This window comes from Ctenopharyngodon idella, chromosome 17 (genome assembly GCF_019924925.1).
Source record: "Ctenopharyngodon idella isolate HZGC_01 chromosome 17, HZGC01, whole genome shotgun sequence".
Classification (NCBI taxonomy): domain Eukaryota; kingdom Metazoa; phylum Chordata; class Actinopteri; order Cypriniformes; family Xenocyprididae; genus Ctenopharyngodon; species Ctenopharyngodon idella.
In genome coordinates, this window is record NC_067236.1 from 25,528,231 (window position 1) to 25,556,023 (window position 27,793).

At 36.9% G+C, this 27,793-nt stretch overlaps 1 protein-coding gene across 1 annotated transcript in view; it reads right to left on the bottom strand.

Annotated features, from left to right (window-relative positions):
* Window positions 1–27,793, bottom strand: part of si:dkey-288a3.2 (protein phosphatase 1 regulatory subunit 37) — a 57,456-nt gene that overhangs the window by 14,258 nt on the left and 15,405 nt on the right. The window contains exons 7-10 of the mRNA XM_051868626.1: window positions 22,360–22,515; window positions 22,123–22,235; window positions 18,420–18,561; window positions 18,130–18,296 (exon numbers count right to left, since the gene is read on the bottom strand). Of these exons, the coding sequence (XP_051724586.1) occupies window positions 18,130–18,296; window positions 18,420–18,561; window positions 22,123–22,235; window positions 22,360–22,515 (578 nt within the window). The remainder of the gene's footprint in view (window positions 1–18,129; window positions 18,297–18,419; window positions 18,562–22,122; window positions 22,236–22,359; window positions 22,516–27,793) is intronic.

Consider the following 27,793-nt stretch of genomic DNA (forward strand, 5'->3'; position numbering starts at 1 on the left):
GTAGCGGTATTAATAACACTTGAGACTACAGATCATCCTTATTAGAAAGCGCTAAAGTTTTTGTTAGTAAGAAGCTTGCTAAGCTTACTTTTAGACTGGCTGTTGCTTAATGTGGATGTGTCAAAGAAAACCTCACTTTTACCCACATTCCAAGTGGAAGGTTATTATTTTTCTTTCTTTCTTCTTCTTCTTTTTTTTTTTTTTTTTTTTGTACAGATGTGATTAAAAACATGAGGAAGAAGGTAAGACAACAGCGGTTAAAGACGAAACCCTGACTGTCTGCGTAAATGCATACAAATTGCTGCTGATGAGGTCTTTACTGGGACAGTGTTTATCTCGTAATACCTCTAGTTTTAAAACAGCACACTGTCCCTGCTCTTCCGGTGTTTATTTGAATAGACCTAGCTGAATGAGTCTTTCTGTAATTGATCCCTGGGGGACAGGAATGTCTAGGCCCACCGAATCCACATTTCCCCCAATTACGGATGCCATCGCGCTCCAAAAAAAAAAAAAAAAAAATCAGAGCGCACATCACAGTCAGAAACCCTGTGTTACTGACACAACCTCACAAACACTGGCTGTCTTCACAGGGTCCCATGCAGTGTTCACTGCTCCCTGCGCACTAAGCAGAGTATAGATTTAGAAGTTAAATTGTTTAAACACACAAAACACTTGATTCACATAAATTATGGGTTTTGAGTAAGATGACAGACTTATAAGTAATTAGTACATACTTAAATATGCATATAATACATGCATTATTTTAATATATCAAATATTAAAGTATTATGTATTTTACTGTACTATTAGTATTATATATAAATATAAATTATGCTTATATTTCTTTTAATTCATGTCATTCCTCCAGTCTTCAATGTCACACAAACTTTCAGAAATCATTCTAATGTTGATTTGCTATACAAGAAACATTTTTTTTATTATCATCATTTATATTTTTTTTGTAGAAGTTGACAGTTTTTCAGGATTCTTTGATGAATAGAAAGTTCAACAGAACAGATTAAAAAATATATATTTTTTTTTGTAGTAATTTAAGTCTTTATTTATTTTTTGCTGAAAAAATATAAATTTGTACTGAAAAAAAAAAAAAAATTGTACTGACCCCAAACTTCTGACCAAATATTAGGCCTATACATTACTTGAAAATCATTAAATATTATTAGTATTATAGAGTATATAATATTATGACATTAAAATAAATAATATTATACAAATTTGAAATGAAGTAAATTTACAATTTAAAGGATTAATTCACTTCTGAATGAAAATTTCCTGATAATTTACTTACACCCATGTCATCTAAGATGTTCATGTCTTTCGTTCTTCAGTTGAAAAGAAATTAAGGTTTTTGAGGAAAACATTCCAGGATTCTTCTCCATATAGTGGACTTCAGTGGGGTTCACTGGGTTGAAGGTCCAAATTGCAGTTTCAATGCAGCTTCAAAGGGCTCTACGTGATCCCAGACGAGGAATAAGGGTCTTGTCTAGCGAAACGATTGGTCATTTTCTAAAAAAAAAAAAAAAAAAAAAAAAAATGTATATACTTTTTAACCACATATGCTTGCCTTGCATTAGCTCTGCGATCTGCACTCATCATGAAATCATGTTACAAAGGTCATGCGTGACGTAGGCGGAAGTACCAATCCAGTGTCCACAAAGCGAACGTGCAAAGATTAAGCCAAACGCCCTTTACAAAAAAGGGAAAACAATGATTTTGGACGATTTTGAAGTTTGAGGAGAAAATTAGATTAAGCTTTTTTGCCCTACTGTGGTACTTCCGCCTACGTCACGCGTGACCTTTCAACGTAATGTGTGGCACATCGCAGAGCAGTGCAAGACAAGCATTTATGGTTAAAAAGTATATAAATTTTGATTGACTGATCGTTTCGCTAGACAAGACCCTTATTCCTCACCTGGGATCGCGTAGAGCCCTTTGAAACTGCACTGAAACTGCAATTTGGACCTTCCACTCAGTGAACCCCAGTGAAGTCCACTATATGGAGAAAAATCCTGGAACGTTTCCCTCAAAAACCTTAATTTTGTTTTCGATTGAAGAAAAAAAGACATGAAAATCTTGGATGACATGGGGGTGAGTAAACTTTCAGGAAATTTTCATTCAGAAGTGAACTAATCCTTTAAATTACTAAATAAGGTCAATTAAGCAGAATAAACTTTATGTGCAGTCATGTATATATTATTGTCTGCAGTGCCATATGAACTAAACATATACACTCCCTATATTTTGAATTGACTTGATATGGCCAAATACACTGTGAAGACTTCTAAGGGCACTATTGTACTATCTCCATCTGCCAGTGTTTAAATGACAGCGACTGTGCGCTTACTGAATGGGTATGGATAGGCTTGCACTGGACGACAGAAAAATGGAAAACAGCATGCATGGATTGTTGACTGGAGGTCAGTCAGACAGTGGCAGGACTTCCAGGTATAAATATAATTCACCTTGCCGTTCCACTGCAGCCACTGAACAGCTCTTCACTGAAGTCAGAACAGAGACAATCTTTCAAAAGTCCCTTCAAAAGTTCTTACACATGTGGAAAAGGTTTTTTTTTTTTTTCCCCCTCCAAGACTGAAGCATTAAAAATAAGGCCAGAAGCCCTTGCTGACACTCTTTGCTTTCTGGACAGAGTCTTGCAAATAGACTCCCAATAAAACAAAAAAGCAAAACATATTCAAACAACCGATAGCATATAAAAAAATAAATAAATAAATAACCTGATGTTGTCGGGGTATGTGCAAGGAGTGTTTGGAGGGCATTAATGTCTGTAGGACATGGCAGCGGTACTCGATTCAGGCCCAAAGCTGTGGTGATGGAGTGGCTGTGAGTTAATTACTGATTACCTCTGGGGCTGTTCACCTGTGAGCCCATCATTACCTCACACCCACGCCAAGCAGGTGCCATCCCTGGTTGTCCGCCACGCTTGTCTGCTGTGGCATGATTCCCTGGCCTGGGCCTAAAACCCTTTCGCAGGAACCACAGGGGCACATGGCACAGCTCAAACCTTAACATCTAGCGCTATCCGGCCAGAGGTCAACTTCTCCTTTCTCTCCTTCCTCTCGGCTGGATCTGGAGCTCTCTCTTTGGCCTGGCCTGAAGTCACGGGCAGGGAAACAGCTGGCCAACGCCTGCCCGCTTGGACATGGCAGTTCTAGAGCATCGATAGTAGTGCCCACCACACCAGCTGATCCTCTCCCAGGGTCCCTGTCACGATGATGTCTTCATCGCTAACCGGAGCAGACGCCCGCTCCTGGCAGCAACTGGAGGTGACAACAAATCCAATTATCTCCCCTCCATGGAGCCCAGGCAGCCCATGCCGGTGTGACAGAGATGAGGACGGGGACAGGCAGTGCCCTGCCCACCTCATCCCACCCCTCCCCCTGATTTTAGTGGGCAAACACACAGACTACTGCCCCATCACTCCAGTCACAGGGACAAGAGGACAAACAGAGGGCTCCTGTGGTCTACACACAAAAAACAACAAGAGAGAGAGATTTTTTCCTTCTTTTTTGACTCGTTGTTTTTTTTTTCATTGTAACTGCATGTATTTTCTACGGACTTTTTTTTTTTCTTCTTCTGAACAAGAAAGTAAGTCCTACTGGTTTAGAACAACATGAGGATGTGTAAATGAAGACAGAATTTTCAATTTTGCATGAATTACTTATTTAATTTAATTTTATTATTTTGAGCACAGCATGATAAATTGGTCGACCATAATCCTGTTGTAATCCTGCTGTCAGTCATGGTGGCTTGTCATTGACACAAATGTCCCACCACATGGATATATAAATATATATAAAGACATTAGCCAGAAAACTTGATTTGTGATGAGTGTTTTTTGTGACATGCCCTGAGTTAACCTATATAAACCAATTAAATATCCATATACAAAATTAGCTTATACTAGAAGCATTAGAGGTGTGTTAAATGCATATTAAAGAAAAAAGTATCGATTGTTTATAGGTCATCTTCACCTGAGAGGGTAAGACAGAGTGAGAAGGAGGGCACTACAAGACTTTTAGACTAGTATGCAGTGCTAGCGCTGCACAATTATGACACAATTGACTATTTTTTTGATACTATAATCATTATTAATTTTGATTACCACAATTGGCATTAAAATGCTTTTTTGTTAGGCTGTATATTGGTGGCTAATGGGTATTATCAAAGTCCCTTTCAAGGAAAGTCTGTTCACTCCGCAGCCATATTTGCAATGCCTCTGCTATTTCGGGCATCCAAGACCAAGTCCTATCTATTTCAATGGGGGAATCCTGAAATCTCAAAAACTGCTTGGCGAACTCACAATTAAATAAAATATTTCAAATCACCAACAAAATCTGACATGAACTGTTGCTTCATATGCTCAAACAGCATTAAAAAAAAAGCTTATTTTTCAGGCTACATGAGCCAATGCGCATGTTCAGTCCTAAGCGTGAGTCTCAGGTTTCTATGAGAACCAGAGCTTCTAACGGCAGCTGCAGTGATGCAATGACTTTATCAATCAGCGATTACATCTTTTACTTAGAAGGCGGGACCTATTCAGCTATATTGCGTGTTGAAGTTTTTCCCATTCATAACAAACAGGAGTGAACCGTCTTTCTATCTATAGTCTTTAGTATTATTCAGTGATGCAAGTTACATCGTTACACCTGTAGGTGGCAACGAGCGACCAAGTTATGAGTGAATCATCAACCAAGTCATTCAAAACATTGTTCCATTTAGAAACGAAAAAATACTGCTATGAAAAACAGTTGATGATCCTTAGAAGAGAAATTGATTCAATTTCTCAAGTGATTTACAACACAGATTCCGGAATTAAACACCACTTTTATGTGTTACTTAAAAGACGTACCTGAGATTGTTTTGGCTTACACCGTGTCTACACCAGACGCGACTTTTATCGCGTTGCACCACGCCGCAACAGCTAAAAGCGTTCTACACTGAACGCAACAAGATGACCATTGGAAAGCACTTGGACAACATCAGAAATAGAACAGGAAATCTGTTTACTGTCAGGAATTTGTTGCGTCGTGCCGCATCCATTGTAGACAATATCACTGATTATAATGGGTTCTATTGTCTTTTGTCGCGTCACACCGCTCACGTCCGGTGTAGACACAGTGTTAGGTGAGTCATTCAACTGATTCATTGAAAAAGACTGATTCATTCAGGAATTAAACATCACTAATATGTCTTGCCTGCAGACATGCAACGGCTGGTCGTGCTTTGGAGAGTTATTATTTTTTATTCATTCAAATAATTGGATTCATCCATAAATGTGTTTTGCTTGTAGACTGGTCAGTGAGTCATGAACCATTCATTCAAACGATTTGTTCAAAAGCACTGATCCATTCAGAGATGCTCAACGGTTTTGCTGTGGCTCGATTGACTATTATTTCTCTGCAATTGAAAATAGTATCAAAGTACCTGGCAAATTGTAGTGCATAAGTTAGTTACTCAATATTGTAGTAAGTTACTCAATATTAAATTAATGTTTATTATTGGACTGTTTTTTTAAATAGCAATATCAGCCAGACAACTTACAGTACATCACTACAAGACAATAAGATACTTCACACCTCAAAGCAGCATGAAAAACAAAACTATTCCCCTTGTTAACCTTTAATCTTTCTCATTCTCATTTCTCATGGTTGTCACTAGTCTATAGGCCTAACAATAATTTAAACGCTTCATTCATGTGCACAACACTTAGCCGTTGAAGGTGTTAACAGAAAATAGAGCGCTGCACACCAACAAACACCTAACAGATCCTCCATATTCATATGCAGGCCATGGCACTGCAGTCCTGTTTATTTAAAAAGGGAAAAGAAGATTCTCCTGGCCAAAGTCCTTCTGATAAAGGCAGTGACTCACAGGTTTCATGATATTCAGATGAGCCTTCAATGTGGGTGACTGATGACACAGGGCGCTTGAGCATGGAGTTGGTGGACATGCCCAGAGGAAGATTCTGAAATTCTGATGGACCAACTCATCCAATGGGCCATTTCTAGTGGAGTAGAGGGAAAAGATAGCATCCAGTCCCATCAAAATATGAGCCAATGTGTTCCAGGCAAAGGCTTCTGAGACAGCTCAACAAAGAACCACTGAAGCAAGGGCTTCTCACATTTTACTCTACGTTTACTGCACCTGTCTATATGGGCACGTACAGTGGTGACACTATGCATTAGTATAGGAATTCAAACAGATGGTTCACCCTAGAATGAACATTCTGTCATTATTTTCTGATCCTTATGTTATTTTCCTTTCCGACAGAGCTCTCAAATTTTATTAGGTTCAGATATGGCGATTTGTTCTCTCACTAAGAAAAAGCATATAGGTTTGGAACAACATGAGGGTGAGTAACTGATGAGAGAATTTTTATTTTTGAGTGAACTGTCCCCACAAGTGGCTATGTCAAGGCTCAACAATAAGAATGTTTTGACAGTCAGGCCAGTAGTTCTGATTTATACTTCACTGGAACCACCACAAATGTTAAGCAGCACAAATTGTTTTGAACATTAATAATAATAGTGTTTTCCTGAGCACAAAATCAGCATATTAAAATGAGTTCTGAAGGATCATGTGACACTGAAGACTGAAGTAATGATGCTGAAACTTTGCCATCCCAGAAATATTATATTAACATATATATTAACATATATAAACATATAGAAAAAACATATAGAAATACAAAAACATACCAAAAAAAATAATAACAGAGAAAACAATTTAAACAGTTATTTTAAGTTGTAATCATTTTTTATAATTTTAGTTTACTGCATTTTTGATCATATAAACAGCCTTGGTAAGACTTAAGAAAAAAAGAAAAAAAGTTTTTTTTAAAAATCTTAAAAAAAAAAAAAAAAAAAAAACTTACTAATAACAGGGTTCGTAGACACATTTACCACTAAATTTCCATGACTTTTACGGCAAATATTCATCACCTAATATTCCATGAAATCCTATGTATACATGGAAAATAAGAATAAAAATCCATGTCCACAGTTATCATAGCATATCTTAACTAAAATGAATGACTATTAATGCTATTTGTTTGCTTGCTAGTTTTTTTTTAATAATAAGCACAAGCTTATTGTTAGATTTCAAAAATGTTACCGGCCATCTGGCGAATGACACAGTTTCATATACTCGCCAACACCGATTTTTACTTGCATTTGATGCTTGGCGAGTGTTAGTTTTAGGCCTTGTACATGGGAATTTCTCACATTATAAGCCTGCAGGACCTGATTAAACATATATTCTATTAAACAGATATTTTGAAACAAATTTCCACGACTTTTCCAAAACTTTCTGGGTTTATTTCTCAAAAAAATGTCCAGGCCTGGGAATTGCTATTTTAAAATTCCATTACTTTTCCATGTTTTTCATAGCCATACGAAATGTAGTTCCAAACATAGGTTCGGGAGGAGCCTAAACATTCAGTCCCGTGTATCATCATTATGAGCGTATATAAGCAGCAGTCACTGCGTCATCCCAGTGACAATTCTTCCAGCATCCCTACTCCTCCCCATCTCCTCCTCTATTTCTCTTATTCTCCCTATGCGCAGTACTGTTATAGTGGGGTTTAGTTCGGAGCTTGAGCCTCCTTCGAGGACAGCAAGCCAAGTTTGTTTACCATTAACTATTAAAACTGAATGGGCAGGTGAACTCGTGAACCCTGTAATAAGATTAAGTGTCATGTTCAAAGTCACTTATGTATTTGAGATCGTCCACATGATTTGTGTCCATTTTGTATTGCCGCCACAATCTCTGGCACCACAACCTCAAAAAAGGCCTTTGCATTTTGTCAGTTTGTTTTTCATATGCTGTACCCACAATCCTCAACCCCCAACCCCCTTTTCACCCTCAAATGGAAAAGAGGATGAAAAAAAAAAACAACAACAACAACCTCTACTTCCTGTGAAACTGTTGGTCGCACCTCTGACTGCACTGACGGGGAAGAGTAAAGCCATTAAAATGACACGGAGACAGATCATGTGTGACACTTCAAAGGGTCTGGAAAAAGCTGGAAAACTGAGCAGCGCAACCTCCTCATCCACCCTCCGGCGGGGAAGAGAGGAAAAAAAAAAACACAAAGCCGACAAGCACGCGCCGCATGGTCAACACAAGCACCCAGAGACTCCCGCGCTCTCCTCTCGGCCTCCCCCCAGACCCAAACACAGACTCGTCCCCCGCGACTACACGTCCAATGATTACACTATTCCCGCTCTTGCGCTCAGAGGGGCTAATTAATGCTTTAATATGCAAATGAGTGCCACAGTAAATTACACAGCTGGCAAATATGCCTGTTTTGCCCCCAAAACTACATCAGGAAATGAGCAAGACTGTGTGTGGATTGTGAATGCAAAGAGACAGAAGGTTTATTTCAAAACTACGAAGATAATTTCACCTCAAAGTTTTAATGGCAAAAGGGTAAAAGTTTATCTGCAAGATCTGAACAGGTTTTAACAGCGGACGGGTCTCGGATGGCAATAATTAAGGACAGTAGAAAAGTCACTTCAGATGCTACATCTATAAAATGCCATATTTAATTTACCAAAAATGAAAGCAAGGCTGTAACGGAAGTAGATATAGTCTGTACTACAGACCTACAGTAGGACCTAATTTTCAAACAATAGTGCACTCATTTTTGCTCACATCAAGTTAAATATAGTGTCTAGTAAGTATATAGAGTCTAGTTTCTAAGCAGACTGACTTCTTCAACAAGATATTGGTGACAAGTGCTATTTTTTCCATGACAGTGAGAGCAGATGCAAAGAAACAGAGAGATGTGAGAGTGTGATTTGGTTTAGCTTTGATAAACATATGACACTTGACTGCTTTGCACTTGTTTTTTGCTGTTATTTTCATGCCCTGCAACCATGTGAAGTTGATGGGAGAAGATTCTGTGAAAGTATCACTAAAATATGGAACATGTTACTCACAAACTCCAATTCTCTAATTAAAGTTCAGGCCAAAAAGAACTTTAAAGGTATTTTTTTGCAGTCACTGAATCTGGAAGGCAATGGAGAGGTAAAAGCAGAAACAAATATGAAGCTGTGGAGCAGAGGTAGCACTTGCAACGCATAAGAGCTTTGAGTTTTATTCAAAATAATGGCATAAAAAGACTATATCTACAAATTAAAATTAAATTAGACATAGTAGCAGAAGAAAACACTGATGAGACAAGCACATGTTTGTTTCCCCATGACTTTCAAATGCACAAATCATATATTTAGATATGTTTAATGCATATCAAACTAGCGGTTAAAAAAAACAAAACAGCATGGATTTTGTTGAAGAACATTGTTTTGGTTGTGCTTCGGCTTTGTGTGACTGTGCGGACGAATATGGTTATCCTGCTGCTCATAAAACATTCACTACTACGCTTAAGAGATATAACCAGTTTAGATGGAAAAGATTTCAAGCTGACTAGCTGAAGGCGTTACTGTAGCTATAGACATTAAAGGGTTAGTTCACCCAAAAATGAAAATTCTGTCATTTATTACTCACCCTCATGTCGTTCTACACCCGTAAGACCTTCATTCATCTTCGGAACACAAATTAAGATATTTTTGATGAAATCCGATGGCTCAGTAAGGCCTGCATTGAAAGCAGGTTAATTTACACTTTCAATGCCCAGAAAGGTACTAAAAACATATTTAAAACAGTTCATGTGACTACAGTGGTTCAACCTTAATGTTATGAAGTGACGAGAATACTTTTTGTGCACCAAAAAAAACAAAATAACGACTTTATTCAACAATATCTAGTGATGGGCAATTTCAAAGCACTGCTTCATGAAGCTTCAAAGCTTTAAGAATCTTTTGTTTCAAATCGGTAGTTCAGAGCGCATATCAAACTGCCAAAGTCATGTGAACCATTGAAATTTCGAAACACTTATGATGTAACGAAGTCTCGTTTACTGAAATCACGTGACTTTGGCAATTTGATACACGTTCCGAACCACTGATTCGAAACAAAAGATTCGTAAAGCTTCAAAGCTTCATGAAGCAGTGTTTTGAAATCGCCTATTACTAGATACTGTTGAATAAAGTCGTTATTTAGTTTTTTGGCACACAAAAAGTATTCTCGTCGTTTTATAACATTAAGGTTGAACCACTGTAGTCACATGAACTGTTTTAGTACCTTTCTGGGCATCTGAAAGTGTAAATTTGCTGTTAATGGAGACCTCACTGAGCCATCGGATTTTATCAAAAATATCTTAATTTGTGTTCTGAAGATGAACGAAGGTCTTATGGGTGTGAAACAACATGAGGGTGAGTAATTAATGACAGAATAGGTTAGAGGTTAGAGGTCGTCTATTCAAAACAAAGGCGTAGCTTGATGACGCCAAGATTGAGCGTGGAATCATGGGAGATGTCATCTTCACCTCACAGCTGGAGGAAAATAATCCGATGGGACTCGGGCAGAAATCACGTTCATAGATGAGATTATTAACATTACTGTAGTATGAAGCAGTGTGATGTTAGAGCTGAATGAGGCAGATGCTATGAAACATATAATATATTAAAGTGTCTTCGGTGTTTCCATGGTTTCTACAAAATAAAACCGTAAATCGAGGGTAACACAGGTATGATGTCATTGATAGGCGTGTCTTGGTTAAAATTGCTTATTTCTCTGGATTTAAACATTCTTGTAAACATCTGGAATAATGTACTTACACAAGTCAACAAAATATATAACAGTGTTCTAGTGGTTTTTGGATATTTTAATCCAAAAATCTTACATATTGCGCCTTTGATAGACACGGTACTTCATTGAAAATACATTTCTGCATAGTGCTACAACCCATAATGAAATTAACCTTCACAATAGGTAATGCTTTATAATTAACTCTGTTAGAGAGCTACATATAGCAATTTATCAGTTCAATAAAATACCTTACTCACCTGCTGAGTAATAAAAACACATCTCTATGTCGCTTTCACAACATTTCAAATCCCTCAGTGCTCGCCATCTCTGAAGTGCCAAGCCATTGTTGATTCTTGTTTTATTACAAGCTCTGTTGCATTCTCTTTTTGCCACCACTACTATGTTCAGCGTTTTTTTTTTTTTTTTTAAAAAGGTGATTCCCCTAAGGTTTGAAGTTAAACTGCTCCATGTTAACCTTTGACCAGACCAGACATGCACAGGCCAGTGACAAATGTACGCAATTTCCTGTGAAAACGTATCCCGCTAGGTCAAAAAACACTTATAATAGGCTCACCATAGCGAGTCAGGGTAAGACAAAAACACGTTTTGGAAGAAGGTTTGATGATGTATTGACCTATTATTTAAACTGCATTTATTTTAAACAAAAAAGTTGCATAGTGTAGTGTTAATGTTTGTTGCTAGAAAATAATGTAATCATTTTAAAAGTTTCAGGCTTTACTTTGAATCCTATTCATGGAAAGTGCCAAAAGAACACAAAAAATCTGAAAACAGCAATTTAGTGTCAAAGTAGCTATGTAATCATTCACAAGAGTTCAAAAACTGAGCTTGCTGCAATAGCGTGTGTGTGTGTGTGTGTGTGTGTGTGTGTGTGTGTGTGTGTAAAGCTCATCATAAGCAGCTCATCAGAGGTCCCATGAGCAGGACCTGCTCTCTGTCTGCTCACTCATTCAACTCCAGCCATCATAGAGTCAGACACCATGACCGACCACAAACACCAACCCACTCTTAGTTCCACTTGGAGTCTGTCCCACAAGACCACCTGCCCCTCTACAGCCCTACCTGCATCTCTAATGATCCTTAATGAGAGACATCACAGCAACCTGAGTGTGCCATGCACAACAACAGTGACTTTAGGCAAACAGCAAAGAAAATAATATGATGCCATTGTTGTACATCATTGTCTTAAAGAGACAGTTTACCCCAAAATAAATCAAAGTCAGTGGAGTCCAATGTTGTTTTGGGCCCATGGACAAAAACTGATCTTCTTTTGTGTTTCATAAAGAGGAGTAAATTATTACAGAATTTTCATTTTGGGGTAAATTGTAGCTTTAAGACAAGAATGGGTTTTTTTTAAGATTTTTTTTTTTTTTTCTTAAAATTCCATAGGAGAAATAAAAAAGTGCAAAAATGAGACAATTGTTGGCATAAAGTAGGAGTATATAGCTGTGGATAGCAGAGCTCAAGTCTTGGAATAATTTGATAAAAATGTTTTTACTTTTTACAAAGTTCATGAATGTGTAAAGTATGACCTTAAAGAAGGGGTTCCCAGCCACATTCATCATCAGCTCATTAGTCAAGACTCCAAGACCTGAAATGGGTGTGTCAGACAAAGGAGACATGCAAAATGTGCAGTGTTGGGGGCTCCAGGAACATGGTTGGGAACCACTGCCTTAAAGGATTAGTTCACTTCAGAATTAAAATTTCCTGATAATTCACTCACCCCCATGTCATCCAAGATGTTCATGTCTTTCTTTCTTCAGTCAAAAAGAAATTAAGGTTTTTGAGGAAAAACATTCCAGGATTTTTCTCCATGTAGTGGACTTCAGCGGCTACCAATGGGTTGAAGGTCCAAATTGCAGTTTCAATGCAGCTTCAAAGGGCTCTACACAATCCCAGCCGAGGAATAAGGCTCTCATAGCGAATAGGTCATTTTCTAAAAAAATTAATAAAAATTTATATATTTTTTAACCACAAATGCTCGTCTTGCACTAGTTCTGCGATGCGTGTCCACGAAACACGCCGACCCAGTGTTTACAATGCAAACATGCAAAGACTAAGTCAAACGATCTTTACAAAAAAAGTTAAAACAACAATGTCGGACAATTTTGAAGTTGGAGAAGAAAACGAGATGGAGTTTTTCGCCCTACCGCGGTACTTCCGCCTACGTCACGTGTGACCTTTTCAATGTGATTACGTAATGTGCATCACAGAGATAGTGTAAGACGAGCATTTGTGGTTAAAAAAAAGTATATAATTATTTTTTTTTTTTTTTTTTTTTTTTTAAGAAAATGACCGGTTATCACTAGATAAGACCCTTATTTCTCGTCTGGGATCCGTCTCACATGGGGGTGAGTAAATTATCAGGAAATTTTAAGTGAACTAATCCTTTAACTAAGAGAAATAACTAAGCACCTTGCTAAAGAGATGGATAACATGGTCCCAAATTTCTGAATTTCCTAAGAATCCGACAATGAATATTTTAGATCAGTAAGTAATCAATAATTAACACCAAATAGGCCAATGATCAAATGGATTTGAGCTTCAACAGACACGCCAAATCAGATGTTGTAAACAAAGACCCAAGGACCTACATTCCCTCCCTACCACCTTCCTCTCGTTTAAATATGCGCATGTAAAATCGTGCCACACACACACACACACACACACACACACACTCACATACACTTTTCTTTTGAAGAAAGAAATTTTCGCTTTTCTCAGTCCCAGGGAATTTTACGAAACTGAATCAGAACACTTGATCTGACCACCCACTGATTTCTGATGGAAAGATTTGCTTTTTAATACAATCGTCAGTCGTTCTGCCACGTTGTGCCTGGCCCAGACAAATCCCAGCAGTGTGTCTTCTTGTACTGCCACAGTGAAATGTCTCATTCTCCATCGGTTAAATACCACCCTGCTGTAATCTATCACGGTGGAAATGTTAATAACATCGTCCTCTGTTTCAGCTGAGCTTAAATATGACACATTTATACACATTTAAGACAGATGGCATGTTTTCAGGCCGTTTATCGATGAAAATATATTTCGAGGTGTAACTGATTGACAAGGTAAAAACATCAGAATCCAAACTAATGACTGATATAAAAAATAAAACAAGTTCTGTTTCAAGCTTCTAGAATCTGTTTTAAAGAGAGCATTCTGTCCTTTCACGATTTTAATTAACGCTTTAATATGCAAATAAGATAAAATCATGACAAACAGATGGCAAGTGAACTTTTTCTGTTCTGGCATGTTCTTAAGATGCAATATCTTTTTTTTTTTCCAGGGCTTCTGCAACAATGTGTGAAGCAGCAGCTCTAAGAGATCAGCAGCAAATTGTATCTTTGCTTAACTTGGACGGTAACTTCTGTCTTTTGAGTTGAAATCATTGATACAGAAGCATTGGATTTACATCATTAGACCTAGGCTGACAGGGCTGTAGCAGCCAAATTTTTTGGGGGGGGACGGGTAAAGTACGTACAGAAAATTAAATTTGACTTATTTTGGGATTATCAATTATGGAAGCTTGTTTCCGCCACTGAATAAAAAAAAAAAAAAAAAAAAACTAATTGCAACTTTTTCTCTCACAATTCTATTTTTTCAATTCTTTTTTTCTCAGAACTGTGTTATATAAACTCGCAATTGCGTGTAATAAATTCAGAATTGCAAGACAAATTCGCAATTGCGTGTTATAAAGTCAGAATTGTGTGATATGAAGTCACAACTGCGGGTTATTAAGTTGCAATTGCGGGTTATTAAGTCAGAATTGCGTGATATGAAGTCGCAATTGTGGGTTATTAATTTAGAATTGCGAGACAAAGTCACAATTGCATGTTATAAAGTCAGAATTGCGTGATATAAAGTCGCAATTGTGTCTTATAAAGTCAGAATTGTGACATAAAGTCGCAATTGCATATTATAAAGTCAGAATTGCATGATATAAAACCAGAATTGCATGATATAAATTCGCAATTGCGTGTTATAAAGTCAGAATTGTGTGATATAAAGTCGCAATTGCATGTTATAAAGTCAGAACTGCATGATATAAAGTCGCAATTGCAAGTTATAAAGTCAGAAATTGTGTGATATAAAGTTGCAATTGCGAGTTATGAAGTCATAATTGCGTGACAAATTGCGTGTTATAAAGTCAGAAATTGTGATTTAAAGTCACAATCGCGGGTTATTAAGTCAGAATTGTGAGAAAAAGTCGCAATTGCGTGTTATAAAGTCAGAACTGTGTGACATAAAGTCGCAATTGCATGTTATAAAGTCAGAACTGTGTGATATAAAGTTGCAATTGCGTCTTATAAAGTCACAATTGCATGTTATAAAGTCAAAATTGTGTGATATAAACAGGGTTGGGGAGTAACGGAATACATGTAACGGCGTTACGTAATCAGGATACAAAAATACAGTAACTGTAATTCGTTACAGTTACGTCAAAAAACGTAGTAATCAGATTACAGTTACATTTTGAAAAAAAGGGGGAATACTATCAGGATTACAATGTTTTCATTTAAAACTAAATAAATCATTATTTTGCCATAATAACACTATATTAAGCGCTGCTTGATTATACAGTATTTCCTGGTTCTTTTGCCAGTGATGACTCATGTGAGCCACCCGCTGGTGCATGCGCAAATAACACCTGTCTACAATCTCCTCAGACGCAGATAATTGCTGCTGCTAGTGTAAACGATGCTTCCCGTGGGGATAAACGCTTTCAATTCATGGAAATTTCGCTGCTATTTTGTTTTCAAAGAAGGAAATGCAAACTGTACAGTGCAAAATCTGCCTTCCAGCTACGAAAACACTTTCTTTATCAAAGGACTAAAAAATAATCTGTAATACTATAATGTAGCCACTAGATGTCTGTATAGCCCTTATATATATATATATATATATATATATATATATTTTATTTATTTATTTATTTTTCAGGGCTGTGTATTCCCAAGTTGTGGAAGTAAGACATGATTGCTTAGTTTTAATGGGTTTTAAAAGTAACCAAAATGCTAAACATTAAAATTGAAGCAGAACAAATATGAACAGAAATGTTTGATCTGAGTTTGTTCAGTTTGGTTATGATCTGATGTCACTTTTATATTTTTAAGCTCTAAACAACAACAACAACGATAATAATATTGCAATAGATAATTTATCAGATTTTTAAAATATTTTTATTGTTGAAACATGTAACGTGTGACATGGAACGTGTGACATTTAAAAACTTGCAGAAATTGAGAAGAAATAATTAAAATTAAATTTAAAAATGCAATTTATCTAGTTCTTTCTTTCTTTATATAGGCCTATGTGACCTTGAAGTAATCCAAAAGTAATCAGATTACATTACTTTTATATTGTGGTACTTGGATTACATTACTGAATACTTTTTTTATGAAGTAATTTGTAACTGTAACGGAATACATTTTTAAAGTAACCCTCCCAAGCCTGGATATAAAGTCGCAATTGCATGTTATAAAGCCAGAATTGTGTGATATGAAGTCGCAATTGCGGGTTATTAAGTCAGAATTGTGTGATATAAAGTCGCAATTGCGTGTTATCAGGGATGCAAACACACCAGGGGTGAAAAAGGTGAGAAAGATGCGAGACCTAATTTATGATTCTGGATAATCTGGTTTATTTGTTTAAATACAGATCACGGTTCTCCCACGACTCTGAAAACAAAGCATTTTAGACAACAAAAAAAAAATAGCATGTAATTTACTTGAGGAATGAATGAATTCATTGTGTAAAACAATCGTTTGAAATGAATGAAGACTTGTTTCGTCCAGAGTTTTTGAACAAATCTCTATCAATTACATTTTAAAAGTCACTGGTCGCCACCTACTGGCATAACAATGTAATACCTTTATTTCAGGTTCAGGTTTTTATTTGAAGCGTAACATTAGTTTCAAAGGTCATTTAGTCATTTTAATCGCTGCTGCAATATCAGTGTGTATATCTGGCCTGCTAAAATGTGGCAGATCATTGTTGCAATGTGGTTCTTTCCTTTGTACAAAGGGGTTATTTACCCCACATAATTGCGTTTCTTGGGTCTGCTCTTTCCCTTCAAAGCAAACAAACCAGTACGCCTTTATTAGCTTCTTAGTGACGGTTGTGTTAGCAGGTAATGCTCAATTCGGCTATATTTAATATTCATATTGACTTACGAGTTGAATACTTGTGCTAAATCTGCGCAGATTACATAAACTTTACCAGCAAATTGAGTGAACATAATTTATGAAATATAACCTGATTTTTACCCGCAATTTATGGGTGTTCATTTTAAACCCTGTCATTATGAAATTGCACAGAACATCTTGTGTGTGTAAAAGAAAACTGTTTAATTATGTTATGAGTCGACAATACAGTATAGTAGAGCTCAACTAAAGTTGTATTCATTTGCAAAATGGTAATGTTAGTAGCGTTATACTTACAAGTTGTATTTGGAATAATAAAAAGTATGTTTGATTCAGTGGAAATAACGCTAACAACGTTAAAATCAAAACAAGTCAGCCGTGTCAGGCTTATTAACAGTCCCAAGCTTTGCATATCGATACTTAAGCCAATTAAATGAAGGTTATCATAACGCTACTTTACAAGATTCTTACGTTAAGGTATGCGGGCATGACCTAGCGGAGATGACTAACTCTCTTCAGTTGTGTTCACTCTTCCCAGGAGCGTTGCACGTGGTGAATTCTCACCGAAAGGTTTGGAGTTTGCATCTATGGTGTTGTAAAGTCAGAATTGCGAGACAAAGTCGTAATTGAGGGTTATGAAGTCAGAATTGTGAGATATAAACTCGCAATTCTGAGAAAAAGTCAGAATTGTGAGATATAAACTATTAACTATAAACTATTTCCTCAGAAAAGTCAGAATTGCAGAAAAAAAGTCAGAATTGCAAGAAAAAAAAGTCGCAGTTACCTTTGTTATTTATTTTAGTGGCAGAAACAAGCTTCCATAATCAATAGACCATACAAAAGTATACAAAATTAACTGCCAATATTACTCTTTTATAGCCCTGAAAAACAATGTTCCCATACTTTTTGACCAGTGAACCAATGAATGATTTTATCATTTTATAGGATTTGCTGGGCATATTTTAATTTGTCAGATACAAATCTTTTGAATTCATTTAAACATCCATAGTTATTAGTGTAAATTAGTATTAGTTATTAGTTAGATGTCTCCAATAAAACCGTCAAATATATACACACTATAAAACTGTTCATGATTGTTACACGAGTTTATTTATTTATTTCCATGATTCCATGATAATTTATTTCCATGATACTCCAGTTCTAAAAACTACAATTTCAAAAATTCCCTGTTATTTTCAATTCGGATCCAAGAACCATCTGTATGCAAAATTGATTTTCTACACACTGAGATAATCAGAATTAGACATCTCACCTTTTCCTCTTTCAGGTGTTCGTCCAGATCCAGTCTGATGAGTGAACGGTTGATCTTTAGGGCCAATGAGAGAGCCATGAGGCCCCCAGCGAGCACCTGGTTCTGCCGTACGTCCAAACGCTGGATCTGTGGACTCTCTGCAAGGATCTCAGCCAAAGTCACAGCACCTGGCACAATGGGCAGAAAACACAGGCTTAGTCATAAGGTGAAACAGAAATGAATTCCAGAAAAAAGCAAATCTATAGAGAGGATGTGGCAAAGAGGTAGAAAAGCAATATTACGAACCCTACCCTCGCATGTTATTCCTGTGGCAGCTAGGCCAAGTTGCAATAAAGAGCGATTGATCATGAGGGACTCCTTTAACGTGTGAATGCCTCTGTTCTCAAGGTTGTTTTTGCCAAGGTTTAACGTTTCGAGGGTTTTTAAGCAGGGCTGAAAAAAAAGAAAAAACAAGATGTTTAAGAAAACATGCACTGATGAGCCTGTTTTTAAATCACTTTTTATAATTCAGAAGTGTCCTTTTTTCTGTGCATTTGAATCCAATTATGGATGGTGAATTTGTGTCACTTTGAGAGCTTTAAGTGTCACACACCGTGCCATGGCAATAGATTGACTCTCAAGAGCATATTAGCCGCGTCATTTATGAAGCACGATTAGCAGCCATATAAAGCAGGAGATAGCGGAGCACATGAGGGAAAAGCCATGTTGCATAACAGAACGTACACCATGCCAGCTCGCTACACTCATTATTCTCACTTAGTCTCCTGCTTTAAATGAAAAACCACAGACAGCTAAAAAAAAAAACAAGCTCAGAGATCAACTGACAGTTCATTTGCGTCACTGTTACAACACTCAAGCATGTAAACACCCACACATCGACATATACAGTATACGTATACAGACACAACCAACAAGCCTAATCAAAGATTCAGAGAAAGAAACAAATTAAAGAAAATGTCACTTCAAATGCAAAACTCTTAATAATTCAACAGTTTCATGTTATTAGGTATTTTGTTTTTTACCTGTAAACACTAATACAACTTTATGGGATAGTTCATCCTGAAATGAAAACTCTGCCATCATTTACCCACCTTCATGTCCATCCAAATCGTTATTTTTCTTCTGTGGAACATCCAAGGAGATATTTTGAGAAATGTCTTAGTGTTTTATTTCCATTACAATGGATACCAATGGATGTTACCAATCTGTTTGGTCATCGACATTCTTCAAAATATCTTATTTTGTGTTCCACAGAAGAAAACAAAAGTCACACAGGTTTAGAATAACATGAGGGTGAGTAAATGATGACAGAATTTTCATTTATGGGAGAACTACATAATATATAAAATATATAAAAATATGCACTATTATTAAAATCAAAGTAATAAAAGAAATAAATTATTATTATTATACATAAACAATTAAGTGAGGCTGAAAAAAATAACAGGATGTTTTAAAAAAGCAAACTATTGAAAATGAATGAATGAATGAATGAATGAATGAATTAAAATTTTGTTAAAGTCCAATTAACTTTACTACAAATATCGCAAAGTGTTATTAACATAATAAACGTTTCAAGTTAACTTAAGTAGCGTCATTCTAACAGCCTATGGTTGACAGTCATTCGATTTCCAATTGGTCAGACAAGGTTCCGCTGTAAAATGTGGATAACATTGTGATTTAATTATGTTCCGCTGACATCAGAGAGTTCTGTGTCTGCCCAAATAACCCATTTATTCGCGCTCTCTCTTCTTCTGCCTTTAAAGAAACCCCAGGGGAAAAAAAAAGAAAGAAAGGTTAATAACAACCCTTCCTGTGTCATATTCGACACGACCAGCCATTGGACTAATTATATTCATTATGGCCGCATGGATGTCTACTTATCCTTCTTAATGACAGACCACATGAAAAAGCCCTCTAAACACATATCTATTATTTAATCAAACTGTTCCCATTTGGTACAGGCAAAATGGAATGAGCAGGCTTTATTTTTGGCCTGAATGAATTCTCTGTGAACACTCCAAAGGCCAAGAGAAGAGAAAGCGGGCCTTTAATTTGTAGCTTTTGATTTGAATCGCCATTCAGATGACAGAAAGGTACAGTTTATTCTGACAATCAGAGCTGCTGAAGAGGAATAGATATTATTAAGGATTAGAGATGAGCTTTCCAGTGAGGATGAGACAAGCCATTTTCTTTTGTTCTCTTCTCTTTTCTCTCTGTGTGTCAAACTCTGCCGTAGACCACAAAAAAGAGAGATATATCCAGTAGCTGTCGTGTTGACGGCTTGGGTACTTCCTCTCCAAAGCCATGCAGGGGCCACATGCAGTGTCACTGTTCGTCTTTAATCAAAGCCACACTCAGATAAAATAGGAATGAATAAATAGCTGAAAAACATACTGAGTGAAAATCATTGTGTTTACTATTATGTGCAACCGGCAGTTTATTCTACATAGACCCACTCAAATGAAACTTCCCTGGAACACGAAAGGTGAATTTTTAGGTGAACATCCCACTCTCAGGAATTCCTATCAGGAAAAGGCTCTGTCAAGATTTCCAAAGCCATATGACAGCTTTTTGTAAGGAACACATTCAAATTTAATTGTGAAAATCATATACAGTGAAAATCTTGACATCCGATTGTGAATCTTTTAAATGATTCAGCTGATCTAGTTCACAAACCCAGTGTGAAAGAATCAGACTGATTTGATTCACTGGCTCAGAGATCCGCTTGCAACAGTACACAAAATTATCAGTGAATACAAATTTCTGTCTGTAAGTCACATATACTGTAGCTATTCTATGGCTTTAAGTGACTATACAACAACACTCTAATAAATGCTGGGTTGTTTCAATCCAAAATGGGGTCAAATATGGACAAACCCAACCATTGGGTTAAAATTGTAATTTAGGGTGTATTCACACTTGTCATGTTTGGTTCGATTAAAACGAACCCTGTGTGATTGCTCAGTTAGTGCGACTCATTTGAACATGTGTGAACGCTGCCATCCGAACCCTTCTGCGCACCAAACAAGCGGACCGAGACCTCTGAAAAGATGGGTCTTGGTCCGTTTCCAAACGAACTCTGGTGCAGTTTGAATGATATATGAAAGCAACACGGACCAAACACAGGTAAACGAACCAAAAACAGGAAGATGAGACCCTAAAAAGGGAGGGATTCCCACCGGTTTTGACTCCTTTACACATTTTATAAGCTCATCACGAGTTCCCAGCTGGCCAAAATACCATCATATGCAAGCTACGCACACACAACAAGCGCATTTACCTCAGCACACAGCATTGTTTTGGATGTTCGGTAAGTTCCGTCTCAAAATAAGCAATACGTCATAAAATATCAGACCAATCAGGTTGTGAATGTATCCCTATGCCTTTAGGTTTGGTATCTATTGGTTCGGTGATAAAATTGCCAATCTGAACGCTAACCGGACCATGACTAATTGTTTTGGGGGTTTTTTGGTCTGGACCAAACAAACCAAACAAATCGAACTACAAGTGTGAACGCACCCTTAAAAATTTAACCCAACGGTTGGGTTTGTCCATTTTTCACCCAAATTTGGGTTGATACAATTCAGCATTTTTTAGAGTGAAAAGTCATAAAACTACATTTTGATGCTATTATGGTGCTTCTGCATCTTTTTTTAATCTGGACACCTCCAGTCCCCATTCATTGTAATTGAATAGAAAACAGTGAATTTTGAATTTCTTCTAAATTTCTCTTTTTCTGCTCCATACAGGTTTGGAACGAAATGAGAACAAGTAAATGATGACAGAACTTTCTTTTTTGGGGAAGCTTTTTTCTTTAAATAAAACTCTGAAAAGCAGTTGTGAAAACGTTCCAGCAAATTACTGATGTACAATCTTCCAGATGTGTTATTTATTTATTTTTTTAATCACACTTCATAAGTCTAGAAGTGCTGTTGTAATGATTAAAATTGCATATATCTCTATTATCCTTCCCCGAGAGAAAAATCTCACCAGAACATTCTGTAGATGGCTCATGCCAAGATGAGTGATGTGATTGTTACTCAGTATCAGAGTCCTCAAACCAGTCTTCTGAAAGCTCAAAGCATCACAAATCTCCTCCAAACCTGTGGAACAAAGAGAGATGACTACACAAGAACTGAAACAAATTGTGCATTTTAACCACAAACATTTTTTTTTCAGCTGTGCTGTTGGAAGTGCACAATACATTCTCAAGCAAAATGGGTGTACCTGAGTCAGACGTGGTATTGTTGCTTAGGTCCAAGGTCCTAAGAGTGCTGTTGTATTTAAGAAGGTCGGCAAGTTGCATGGAGTCCTGGCAGCCATTGAGGTTGTTTTCAGAGAGGTAAAGCTCCTGCAAAGTGATGTTCCTTTTCAGAGCACCGACTAGGGCAAGAATTGAGAAAAACCTTCAATAAGCATGGTGCTTTGTCCTTGTCCGAGATATGTGTACCACAGTGCAACAACAAAAGATGTCATGTAAGACAATCTGGAGGAAAAAAGAAAAAGAACGGATTTCTGTGAATGCCCACAGCGGTTCATCCAAATGACAACAAAGGCTTATTGAAAACTTTGAAGTTGTATAGGACTAACCCCATTATCATTTTTTATTTACATCGCTGTGATTATCACGGTCATCATTTTAATCGTCAACATCATTACGTGTCCCTTTTAGGGCCAGAGAAGCTTTCATGGGCTTTTTGTCTGTGGCCTCACAGAGCCGTCTGTCCAAATCAATGCGGCAGATTTGATCAGACCCTTTCGGTTGCATGCGGAATGCCAACATCGTCATCATACACAGTAGGAACCAAACAGGGGGATCGTTGAATTGATCGGAGGGACTCCACTGTGCGAGTCAGCAAGTCCCGCAATCAGGGCCCCACCGATCGATAGCAATGATCAGAAGCTGGGCGTCCCGCTGGGAAGAATGAGGGGGGCGGCCGAGTGGCCCCAAAATATCAAATGGATCCACTTGCTACTTAAAGAGACAGAGCCATGAAGACACAGGATGTGCCACTCCACTCCTCTGTCTCATTTAAGGTCATTTTACTTGGGTTCTGTTAATGCCTATGTCTGCAACATCTCTTTCTTTATCGTTCCTTTAGCCAGTAATTTTCAGGGGCTGCCATTTCCATTCAGACATTAGCGTAAAGATACAGCAGTGACAGCAAACTGTTTCTCTGCATAGTCTGATGACCAAAAAGGGCAGTACAATATGCTTACTGCATTTCAATACTGCATCTAACAATGCAAAAACATTTTCAAGTGCATTGACCATTCATCGTGATGAATGAACTTAGCCACAATTTTTCATTCAAGACATTTTTACCTAGAACTGGATTAAACTGCAAAATAAATAGATATTACAATGTGTTCGCACCCTTTTTTTTTAATTATATTAATTATAATGACCTAGCATGTTGATGAATCGTTCTCTTAATTTTTATATGCTGGTTTTGCATTGATGTAAAGATTGACAGTGACTAAAAGCTTGATACTTGCAAAATATTTTAATCTAAACATTGAAGCATAAATTTAAAAGAAAAATTATTAAAATATTATCATATTAAACATATACAACAAAAGTATTATTGCCATGGGTGTAATTTTATTAATGTATTATTTTCATGGCAACGTATCATGGTTGTCTCGTGACATACCGCAGCCACAACAGCAGGGTATGGCAGATATATCGCTTTTATTTCATTTTTTCTTTTTTATTCAAAATATTCACAAACTTGTTGGCTATGTCATTAACTACCTGATATTCCGATTGTCAAATACATGTAAGTGAACGTGTTTTGTTGTAGAAAAAGCTTTATAATGATCATGTTGATCTATAATGCGTGATGGGTGCCGCCATGTTAGTTTGCGCTGCAGTTCAGAGAATCGGATTTGTCGGATTTACAACATGTCAACTCATCCACTACTCCCGAAATGCATGAAAGTACGTGACCGGTGAAGTGGGACAAGAACAGAGTAAACTTTATAGTTACTTACACAATGTGTATCTGTTATGAATAAAACACCTCGTCAATTTATATGTGAATGGATTGTTACTGCCATTTCCATAGACATCAGTGTGTATTTTACAAACTATAAATGTATTGTTTTGCTAGTACTTATTTGTATTTAAATGTCTGAAACCTAAAATAAAACTTATGTGTTTGAAAACACTGAATAGTTGTCATGTCAAGCGTTGAGCTTGTTCGTCTCTGGCTCAGCGCCAGCCAAAGCGCGAAAGAACATTTGAACTTAGCAGTTGATCACATGATGCACTGAATGTTCTAAATCATACCGGTGTGATCATACACTCGAGGGACCAGCCAAGACTGATCACACCGGTGTGATCATACGCATCAAAGAGTTAACGGAACACATGTGCCAGCCATGTAAACAACCTGAACATTTTGCACTCGCACCAATGCGACCTTGTGAAAATTTTACTAACACATTATTAAAAAATTATCACATTTATGTCCTTTTGGTTGCAGTCTAGAGCCCTGATGCCATTCAAGAGGACAACTCAAGAAAGATGTGTTGTGTTGCATTATTTTGTCATTTCATGTCATCAAATTCAATTCAGATTGTAAACTCTCATTCAGAACTAGAGTATATGATTTGTTTGCTGTGGCTTTGGTGATTGAGCAAAGTGGAAGCAATGCAGGAAACACATACTGCACAAAATTCAAGTTGTAAGCAAGTACCACATTAGGAAAATAGCTTATTTTAAAAGTGCTACTTTTAATGGAAAATATTAAAGTTTAACCAGAATGCATTGCTTGCAGGTGTAGACTATACCTTGGCCACACACCATTTGCACTGTAGACAGCTCAATGATCTAGCTCTTTTGTTTATCGCCACTTGCTTGTCACACACAATGCATGCACAGGCCTATGGGGAAGTGTTCATGGAAGTCAGCTTCTGCCTCATCAGTAAAAAAATAAAACAGGATATTTTCAGTGTAAAATATACTACATAGTTGACTTTTGACCTACTGTAAGTCACACTGTAAAATACAATGTCACAACTGTAAGGAAATTATAAGAAAAAAGCAAAATTTATACATATAACATATTCACAATTGTGATAAAACAAATTGTGAGATTGCAAATACATTAAATAAATTCACAACTACCTTTTTTTTTATTTTTCTGAGGTGAAAACAGGCTTCCATAGGTTTTACATGTTTACATGTATAAATGACAGTGTCTTTCACAGGACTGAAGGGATGCCACATCTCTGTAAAAGCTGTGGCTGTAGAAGTCCTGTGTCCTTTTTAGGAGGCAAGCTCTATAGTGCTGTGGGAAAGACTCCATCTCACAGTGAGCTGGCCGAAGTGTCCTGAGCGGATCGGTGCAGCAATGTGTAAAGTGACAGGAAGAAGATTACGACATCTAATCCAAGCCCAGTCTAGCTGTTAGGGTCACTGGGCCAAAATCTGCCACTCCTTCCCTTGTCCTGCTTCATCTGTTCCTGCTGGCCAGGGCCGCTCATGGAGAACGCTCATTTCAAACACATGCTATCTGTACTTTAGAACTGACATATTGCAGTATTCACACTAGATCAAGTGAAGCAACTCGTAGACTGATATTAGCACTTTCTGCATTGTTAAAAAAAAACTTTGAGAATATTAGGTGTGATTTTTGAAGATAACACACCCTTTGGTACAGTATGTTGTGCTGTCATGACAGGACTCAAAACTCTGCCTGCCCTTGGGTAAATTTACTTATGCAGTGGGAAATTTTGCACAGCACTTGCTAGACCAAAACCAAGCCAAATGTCACAAAAAGGCCCTCCCTAATATGAGTTTATATTAGCACAGATGCAGTTTGCTGTGTTTTTTATGATTTAACCACTTGGTCGAACATTAAAGTCACCATGAAATCAAAATTCTTTTTTTTTTTCTTCTTTTTTTTTTTTTTCTTTTTTCTTTTTTTTTAGGATTACTGCAGTTTTTATTATAAATGATTTATCAGTGCATATTAGGGGTGGGAGAAAAAAAACAAACAAACAATCCAGCGATGCATCGCTATTCTCTCTCCAATGATTCTGGATCGATTCTGAGAATTTCAGAATTGATTCTGAGCTTAGTTTTTATTCAGATGCGCAATGACGCTGAGTGTGCTTTAGAAACAGTCGGATTCTCTCACACACATACACCACCCGAATCTTCCGTAAAATAATCTTTCATAAAGTTCGGAAAGACTGAAGCAAATTACAATGACATTCATGGGCTTCACTGCACAGGATGCGCTGTGAGAGACGCGCACTTTGTTTGATGTTACACTTGCAGTGCGCGGTCTCGCCTGCTGGTATTTTCCTTACAAATGCTCTATGAAGGCATCATTTATGTCATTTGGAATGCAGTGGACTTATATATTTAAAATATGAAACTCACTTACAGAAGGCTGCTTTCAATTTCAAATGCCGACGCTTTGTTTGTGAAGAGTGCTCGCGCATGCGGCTGTGCACAACTCCGTGTAAGTGGTTTAATGTACTTGCATCTCAAAATGGTTTTATGACGCAAAATTAACGTAGCCTAAACACAGCCAGTTTTGTCTTAAGGGATTAAATGGACAGGACAAACCGCATTACTTATATTTCAAAAGAGATCCGTGCGTGAATGCAACTTATTAGATCTCCCGCTATTTGTGATATAACAATCAAACGACAGTAAACATGAGAAAGAAAATGTTCAGATAATCTTAAATACTGAAAGTACTCTTTGTTTATTGCTTGTAATATGTTTCATTGCTCCTCTTTATTATTTGCTACTTGCTTGTATGTTTTGAAGTTATATTAGTTTAAAATTCATAACATACAATTGTTTTAATTTTATTTTTTTTAAATTTGTAATTATTTTAAAAAGGTACTTATAATTACTTATGTAAGGATATGTAAATGTAAGGATTTTAAGATTTTTAAGTCAGTAAACTAATTAATAATAATAATAATAAAAAAGTAGATCAAGAATCGTTTTGGAATCAGATCGTCACTCCCAGAATCGGAATCGGATCGGATCGTGAGGTAACTAAAGATTCCCACCCCTAGTGCATATCATTTTTTTATTCATGTGTCCTCATAATCTTTATTCAAAATACCTTCCTCTGCCTCTTGCAACCTCTCAACCTCCCTCTCTTCTCTTCTCTGATGACGTGTTCACCGGTGCGAGGGCAGGACAACCCATCACTCGCATAAGATCCCAGCAATAGCAAACCACAATGATCCAATCAATTCCTGATGGACAAAATCAAGTCCCGTCCTACATTTTTTCTTGTTCGAGAAGCCGTTTCACTTGGATACACGTCACAATAGAGAAGAAAAGACTATCGCAACTTAGGGCTGCACGATTATGACAAAAATCATAATTGTCTATTATTCCCTTTAAATTGTAATTGTTATTATTGATTATGATTATCACAATTACATTTAATGATGTTTTAAATAGCTTTATACCATTGTTTGAAACAACTGCATGCCATATTTTTATGTTAAAAAAAAAAAAAAAAAACATGATGAAAACACTCTTCCTATTTTTTTTTTTATTTAATTTTTTTTATTGCTTTTCTATAGCATCAGGCCTCAAATGTCAACTATGTATTGGTTTGGTTTCTGCTTTAAATAAAAAAGTAAACATATGCATGTAATAATAATAGGGGCT